The sequence below is a fragment of the Phalaenopsis equestris genome, unplaced genomic scaffold (genome assembly GCF_001263595.1).
Source record: "Phalaenopsis equestris unplaced genomic scaffold, ASM126359v1 Scaffold000565, whole genome shotgun sequence".
In the NCBI taxonomy this organism is placed as follows: Eukaryota; Viridiplantae; Streptophyta; class Magnoliopsida; order Asparagales; family Orchidaceae; genus Phalaenopsis; species Phalaenopsis equestris.
The window spans coordinates 223008-231939 of record NW_018165005.1 but is presented as its reverse complement, the minus strand read 5'-3'; the positions used below and the strand labels follow the sequence as shown (position 1 = coordinate 231939).

The following is an 8932-nucleotide window of genomic DNA, read 5'->3' as shown; positions in this document are numbered from 1 at the left end:
CTTGATTTTCATGCAGTCTTTTTTAGACTTTATTATTTACTTTTCAGAGTCTAGGACAAAGTCTATAGTGAAAATAATTCACGGGCACAATTTCTGAGGTGGTTGAGGCATGGAGCCACATGATGGGACCAAGAGCAGATGCTTGTGTCATGTATCTTAATTTCAGATTTTGATATTGATGTATATTATTAGAACCAAGCATGCATATGTGGAGTATGACAACATTTTTGCTTTTCTGGGATATGTTGTCGACTCAGTGACACCTGACCTTATTATTATTTCACATTTAACTTGTTTTTTTACCTCACACAATGTATTAATTTTACTCATTCTTTGATTGTGGTTCTTTGAGAATCTTGTGATATAATTTAGGCTCTTTAGGACTAACATATTTCACTTCTGTGAAAATTCCGACAATAAAATTTTAAGCTTTTTTTAAAAATTAGGATTAAAATATCATCGTTTTAAAATAAGTATTTTGTTTTCTGCTTTACTTTTATGTATGGCCTTCGGATCGGATTTAAAATGGGTTGCATGGATGGATATATTCTCATTCATATTAATAGGGCATCCACACTTAGGACTTTAGATAATTGCATCATATACCATGTCCCGAGGAGAAATCATTGTGCTTCTTCAACTTGAATGACCCAACATATATTTCTACTTAGATGGTTGTCTAGCACATTTAGGATGTTAGAGACTTCCCCATCCCAGACGTGGTATAAGTCATTTGTGGGATTGTTTTCAGCCTTGTAGATGGTCTCTCTTTTCTCCATTGACATGAAAACTATTTATTTAGCGAGTATAAGTCCCACCTCTTTGGGCTCTACCTCTATAGGGTCATAGAAGTTAGAGTTTTCTTCTTTTAACCTTAGCACTACCAAGATTCCCTTGGATGACACAATTTATAGATTGCTAAAAATGAGTCTCTGGTTGAAATAATTTACAGAGTACATGCTAAATTTATATAAAACATAACAAGATTCACATATAAAGAATATTATAAAAAGGTAAGAAAATTATAAATACATCATATATAAGTAAGCAAAAATAAATAAACTCTTGAAGTTTTTATTAAAATGTTATTCTTATAGCTATAATTAATTAATAACAAGTTAATATTATCAAGTTTTTTATTATTTTACCATTAATTTATATGAAAATCCTGCTTAAAATTTATAAAAATTTAAATAATATGCAACCATAAATTTTTTTACTTGCTTCTCGAATAATAAATAAATGTATGTGTGAATATAATAGCCAACTTTATCTCCTTTGTCATGGAATCTTAAAAAACTTAGAACTACTTTAGATTAACCATAAATGGTATTAGTCTTGTAAAAAAATAGTTCGTGAATGATTTCTCAAATATCTCAAAATCTCTATTAATTTGATTTCTAATTTTGCTTAGGAAACATTATCAAAATATGTCAATGAATTTTAACTCAAATGTTACTCTATGATAGAGTGCTAGTGTTAATGAATGAATTTGCCTCAAGCTGTATCGATGGTCATCATCAATGACTTTAGATTCCCACGTAATCAAATTTTGATTAGCCACATTACAGCGTCACTTATTCCTTGAATGTTTATCATATAGGACAAACACAAATACTATGATAATACGTTTCCACTTTATGAGGGCTTCATTGTAACTCTTATTAATTATTATGATGAGGTTATGGAGTGTATTCTTTTAGATGTACTCAAACAAACATTAATGGTTTATGTCAAAATTTAGACTGCTACAAGTATCGAATTAAGCAATATCCACATAATGTCTGAGCCCTTAGTTGAACTTTCTTTGGAATACACCACTTGTGATTGTATTGAAAATTTCTTAACATATCTCATGAACTACCAAAATTATAGGTATGGTAGAAGTAACTTTTACAAATTGGTTCCACTTACTTATAATATAAAATGATTAATTAAGCTAATTGACTTCTTCTTTCGGTTCGACGAGAAATTTATATACATGATCAACTCATTATTGAATTTTGAGAGAGGTTGATCATGTAAATGATCACACTCAAGTTACTCAAACTAAATATGGCTATGAGATAATGGATACTAGTACATGTGTTAAATCTAGCAACAATGACACTGAAATTAGGATATACACGTTAGTAGACATATCCTCAACTGAGATAATTTGACATGGTTTAATTAGAATGCATTTTGAGGCTAACACAAATACCTTATATGTGATGATATCAATAAATGACTATATATGTGCATGTCGTACAATTGATTAATGAAATGAGGACACAACTTTTGATTGTCTATCATCTAATTCAAACTCATCGTATGATGGACATCCTTGCTATGTTAGTCAAGAATTTAGTTTTCCATAACAAAGCGGACTTGAAATGCATAATTAATGGTTGATACATAGTTAACAATATAAAATATAATAACATTAATTCTAATGGAAAGTCAATTATCCATTATTTGAGTGCACAATGTCCACCAAACTTGATCATGACATTGGTGATTACATGTAAATAGAATAAAGAGGATTGCGAGGGTATAAAAGATTTTAACTATAACGGGCTATTACACATATGTGCATAGAATTTTGATGGGTGGTCATCGATAGTGCACCTTGAAGTTTATTTATTATTTCATTCACCATCTCATTTGATAAGATCATTCTAAAACCTAAAATCTGTTTGATCATATGGAAATGAAATTTTATGTGTGAATTTCATATATAAAACCTTCGAATGTGAGTAGAGTCATAAAGACCATCTTTGATAATTGGGAGGATTCATACCATTTTTTACTTAAGTTAATAAATGTCATTTTGGGTTTATATAATGATATATTTTTAGAATTCAATCTAATAGTACAAATCATTTCTAACAACTTTTTTAACCTTTCACGCCCTACATAGTGAATAAAGCTATTACAAGCCAGTTTAACTCTTGATGGCACGTTGCTATTAGAGAAATATCAAGAGTTTCACTTAGTGTGGTGAGAGTCGAAGCAAAGAAAAATCTCTTTCTTCTTAGCATTTATGGTCGTAGAGAAAGTAACAAGTCATGGTTCTAGTTCTTAAGAAATTTGTGTGAATTTTTACCTATGTTTGAAACTTGAGCAGACCTTTTCTAATATTTGATCACCAAGCTGGGATTATTTGTGACTACAGAGATATATATTTTTTTGTGCAACACCTAGAATTTTCTTAAGACATTTCAGAGAGAACATTAAGAGATCAATTAGATAATTGGCTATTGGCGATGTTTAGATATTCTAGAAGATATATCGATAAAAATTATTGATGACATTTGAATTTTAAACGAATATATAACCAACATAACAAAATGCCAAACAAAATGTGGTTGCAAGAGATACAATGAGATGGAGTTTAACACATAATGTTAGACATAGATATGAACCAATCATCACCAATAAATTAGAATATTTTAATAGATTTTTTTATCATGTAGAATGACACAATATTTAGGCATTGATATGCTCTATCTAATAGAACATAGTGTCATAATTTATTAGAAGATGTAACATAAATTAGGACCTTGTGGGGGCTAAGAAGTTGCATATTCGCACATGAACAATAAGTGCAATTCAAAGATACGAGAATGATGATATAATGTTTCTCGAGCCTACCGATATTAATATTTATGAGTATATAAACTTTGACTTTAGTTGTAGATCATTTCATGTGGATTTGCATCCAAATTTGTGGCAGTCTGAACTCTCATCCATCAATGTATTTCCTATTTTAGCCTAGCGACCTCAGAGTTTTGCCCCATTAGTGTAACTTTCTAGCATGTCACCCATTCCAAGAGTGCTCCAGGAAAACCACACTTAACTTTAGAGCTTCTAATGAAATCTCATTATTACACCAAAAGGAGCCTCGATGTTTAAGAGTCCGACTTCAATCACTTGAAGGGTTTCATAATCTTCCCAATTAAGTACACGACATCTCGTTATGGCTTTATACCAAGAATCGTCCAATGAGATTCTAGAGGTGATTCCCTATATATTCAATAGGTGGATCATATCATGTAACGCTTTGTCACATCCAAGGTTCATCAGGTGGCTCTCATGGCATACGACTTTGTTATGTATGTTACTTAGCTCCCATCTAGCTGGTGTTATGCTCTGATACTATTTGTGATAACTCAAACTCTCACCCATCAAGATATTATCCACTTTGACAAAATAGCCTCACAATTTTGCTCCTGTAGTGTAACTTCCCACGAGATCACCCATCCTGAGAGTTCTCTCATACGAGCTTTCTTAACTTTGGAGTTTTTAATGAAATTTCATCATTACACTAAAGGTGCCTCAATGTTTAATAGTACAACTTCATTCTACTTTAGGGGTTTGACAATCCCCCTCCCTTAAGAAATTGACATTCTTGTAAGTGCTCGCACCCCTAATCATTCACCTGACATATAGGACTCTAGAGGTGACCCCTACAGATTTAAGAGGTCTCCCAACATATTGCACTTTAGCTCATCCAGGGTTCAAGATGTGGCTCCCACGACATAACAATTTATTCTGTATAACACGTATTCCCATCTTCCAACTAGTGTTATGATCTGATGACATTTGTGGCAGCCCAAACTCTCACCCATCAAGGTATTTTTCTCTTTGGCGAAATTACCTAATTGTTTTGTCCCGTTGGTGTAACATCTCAAGAAGTCACCCATCTCAAGGGTGCTCCCATTGGAGTAAGCTTAACCATAACTTTAATGAAATTCTACTGTTACACCAAAAGGAGCCTTGATGTTTAAGAGTTTAAGTTCATTCTACTTAAAGATCACATGATGGGAGCTGCACATGCATGAACCATAATCCTCAAGATTATCACATGCCATGTCCTTATGCAATAACTGCAACAGTCTACGTACATATTGACCATTGATTATATGTGCCACAGTATTACACAATTAATTGTTTTAAGTCTGTACTGTTTTCAAATCATCAATGTACACAACTTCCCTCAAACACATTTACCAGACATGTCCATCAAATGATTTACAATGAGGAATGCAAGTGGGGCATCTCTATATAATTTATGTCTTCAATATTTTTCATCCATGATCTTCTTGATTGACAGCAAGTAGAAGCTCTTCCAAATCACAGTATAAGAAGTAATTATAGATGTCGACTTTCACACCACTTAGCTACCTATTGTCAAGTCAGTGTTGCAAGAATAATGCTTCATATCTTATGCAACAATTCACAACGGTTAACACTATGAATATGCTTGAATATTTAAAAGAGCAATAAAATCACATATAAGATAAAACATGCTATATATAACACTGAGAGCAGTATGTTTTTTTCCTAGACATTTTAGAGGAAATACCATTTATGGGGATTTTACATACATAGCATGCCAAACATATCTAATTACATATCTCACATCCCAAATTTTAAATTTACAAATAAAGCACCTAAAAACGTTTTTAACCCTCAACACCTGTGAAAACCCTGTAATTTGTTGTTCGGTAAAGAGAACAAGCAAGCAGAGGTCTTCTCGCATGCTGCTGTGTAAAGAGAGACGACAAGCAGCTTTGATTGTTTTTACATTAAGACAAAGTGGAGGAGATGCAAGATTAGTGGTTGGCGGTGATACATAACAGCGAGAGCAATTGGAACTTCTGGTAAAGATCGGAAGCGGAGGAGTTCTTGTAATAACTAGGGTTTGAATTGTCCTGCTAAACAGAGGAAGGAGATGGGAAATGAAGAATCAATGCTGCAGCTGAGAGAGAAACGAACCAGATTACACGTCTTTTATACCTTACATTTTTATTACTTTTTTATCATACTTTTTTTAATTCAATAAAATCAAATCGCATCTTATGAATAATATAAAATTTATATTACTATTTATAAATTAAAAATATTAGTAATATGAAAATTATTTCTTCAAACCTTTTATTGAATTACTCATTTTCTTTAAAAAATATTATTATTTTGTTAGCATAACAGAATAAAAGTAGTTATTATTATGTGGATATAAATTAATAGAAAATTTATTTTGCAACTTTTTTAAATATTATCAAAATATATTTAGTATTCACAAATCTAATATTAAAAATTCATCAAATAAACCCCTTTTTAACATATTAAAAACCCTAAATACTAGTTAATTCATTTCAAAATAGTAAACTTGTTATTGCCGTCATTTCAAGGAACACTAACTTGAAGCTCAATGAACAAGTTGAGTCAACCTAGACCAACATCTATCATTTGTGGTTGATTAACATACAATTCATAAAATATATCACAAGGGTAAAATTGACGCAGCAAGATATTAAGAGCCTCACAAATGTCTAAACTTGCATATTCCTCGGCGACTTTCAGTAAATGAATCCCGGATAGATTTCACCATAGAACAAACAGCAGAAACTCCAAACAATTCTGTGTTCTGTTCCTGTGAAGTGTTTTAAATGTCATGATTATCAATGATGATGGCTAAAAATTTAACAACGAGGCTCTTACCACTTCAGATAGCCGTTCCTCGAAACTTCCGGCGGCCGTATCACTGCTCATGAATATCTTTCTGTATGCTTTTCTGATTGTCTGGACCTTCATTATCAAAGATATACGAATCAAGAACCAGCAAAAATAAAGGATTACAATAACATTACATACGAAATAAAGTCCTACAACATTTGCTTTATTAGGCAATAATTAAAAAATGACGAATTTTGGTTATAAGTGTTCGCGTTAATGCGTATAGTAGTACTCGAATGGTTGGATATCATGAATTCATTGTCGCTCCTATCAAAACAACAAATTTAAGAAAATTGCATCCCTCAATTCCTCTCTACTCTCTAACGAGATTTTCTTCGACTAAGCAAGCAATATGTCACAATGCTACGTCACTCTCTGAGTATAATGAATACTATAATCTTAAGCACCAAAACTAAACTTTGCAGAGGGAAAAAAAGCAATATTACTTGTCATTATATACATTTGATAATATAGAAGAAACATCAAGTATCTATTATTGATTCATTACCCAACCAATCTCCTCTAAAGAAGATTTGACCGCAGAGAAAGCAAATAGAAATGGAATTTAATATAATCGTTGGGTTAAGGGCACAAGTTTTCCGCGGTTAGATGCACATGATATTGATATCACACACATAACTTTAATTTCACGATATAATTTGATTTTATGCTACTACAGTCATACTTTGTCTGTTGGCAGTTGGGAAGAAAGTATTAGTTGAGGCCTTATGAAAGTTATGGAATGTTTGTGAAAGTAAATTCTACAGAAAAAAATGTATAAGTTGAAAGAAAAGTCTTCAAATATACCATAAAAAGTGAAAAATGAAAAAAAAAAAAATACCTCTTCACTTGAAAATCCATTTCGTCGAAGACCCTCAAGATTCAAGCCACGAATTTCTGCTCTATCTCCGGAAACCATCATATATTTTGGAACATCTTGTGAAATCTAGAAAAGAGGAAGCAAGTTGCGTGCATAATTTAGAAATGAAAGAACTTGATAAATGGTGTAGAAATTGACCATCACAACTTCGAATTTCATGGTGCTACTATAACTTCATAATTCCTGATTAAATATTTCATGCATACTTTAAAATTGGCATATCATGGTTCTTATAAGCGCTCAAGCATGTAGTTTTTGGGATAGGAACTCAGAACAAAAATTGAATTGATCTGAATGGTAACTGGATAAAGATGGATTGCTGAAGGTGCAAAAAATGACTACAATTGAAGTTATAAATTTGCTTATGAAAAACTTCAAAATAACAAATAATAAAAAAAAATCAACATAGAGAAGTATGGGCGTATGGGTGAATGTGGCAGTGCTTGTAAACCTAAGTAAATCTCCTTTGCATATATACCCTTATAAAATCATCTATATTGTCATTTGAACTGTGTGCAATGTTTCAAACTGCTGATTACCATTATACTTTAACTGGATAAAATTGAATTGCATTGTTTTGCATTCAAATTAAAAATATGTATCAAATGTTTCAGACAATAAATTGAAAGGTATAAGTATATCGAAGTATAAAAAAATTAAGATATGTTAAAGTTCTTATAAATAAATGATGACAAATTGATTAATATTAGATGCAATTGTGGAATGACAAAAGAGCTTTCTTGAAATAAGAGTTTTCAATTACAATAAAATTATACCAAAGGTTAGCATTAAGTTCATATCTTTTTGTATTGGTTATGACACTGCTTAAAAAAGATATACGGTGAGATATTTTAGACTTTTTTTTCTTTGGAAGAAAACGTGGTTTTAATTATTGAAAAAAAATAAAATTGGAAAAAGAATGGAATATATGCTGTTTAATTCTAACGATTGTGACATTAGCAATTATAAGTCAATATTATTTAAATATAAAATTATATTTAAGTGTGAAATTTTTAAGTAGCTTAGATATAAAATATAAAAAAATAAATAATAAAGATGAGAATATATATTTTAAATTAAAGGCTGGCGAGTTATAATGATGATGTTCCTCAAGAGGGCTATAATCAAAAGAATCATAGGGACATGAAAATTTTATGAAGTTGCAATTAAATCAACCAGCTTATATTAATTTTGGTGCTGGACCGTAAGAAAATCATCAATAGCTAAGTTGGACGTGGCAAAAAATAATATAATAATATGGATCTATCACAATATTAGAAATGATAAGTTAAAAAATGATTATATTCGAGAAACATTTAAAGCATCATTATTATAGATAGCAGTAGAAACAAAATTAAATGATTTAGAAATGTACAATAAAACATATGAAATCTATTCACTAGATAGATCAAAAAAATTAATAAATTGGTGTCGGATGATTTAAAAGGAAAAAAAAAAGATGCACAAGGAGAAAAAACATTTTTTTTTTCTAAATGATTTGTGAAGAATAGATTTCACCTCATGTAATACTAAGCATAAGCAAATGGA

The 8932-nt window shown here is 31.0% G+C and overlaps 1 protein-coding gene across 4 annotated transcripts in view; it reads right to left on the bottom strand.

Annotated features, from left to right (window-relative positions):
• Positions 1-5434: 5434 nt before the first annotated feature.
• LOC110029342 (probable acyl-[acyl-carrier-protein]--UDP-N-acetylglucosamine O-acyltransferase, mitochondrial) overlaps positions 5435-8932 on the bottom strand; it is an 83314-nt gene continuing 79816 nt past the window's right edge. The window contains exons 9-12 of one of the 4 annotated variants that reach the window (XM_020731592.1): positions 7346-7450; positions 6490-6576; positions 6315-6415; positions 5435-5746 (exon numbers count right to left, since the gene is read on the bottom strand). In XM_020731592.1, coding sequence (XP_020587251.1) covers positions 5683-5746; positions 6315-6415; positions 6490-6576; positions 7346-7450 — 357 coding nt within the window. In that variant the 3' untranslated portion in view covers positions 5435-5682. Of the gene's footprint in view, positions 5747-6314; positions 6422-6489; positions 6577-7345; positions 7451-8932 lie in introns of all 4 variants that reach the window. The other 3 variants (XM_020731594.1, XM_020731591.1, XM_020731593.1) reach the window with 3 other exon arrangements.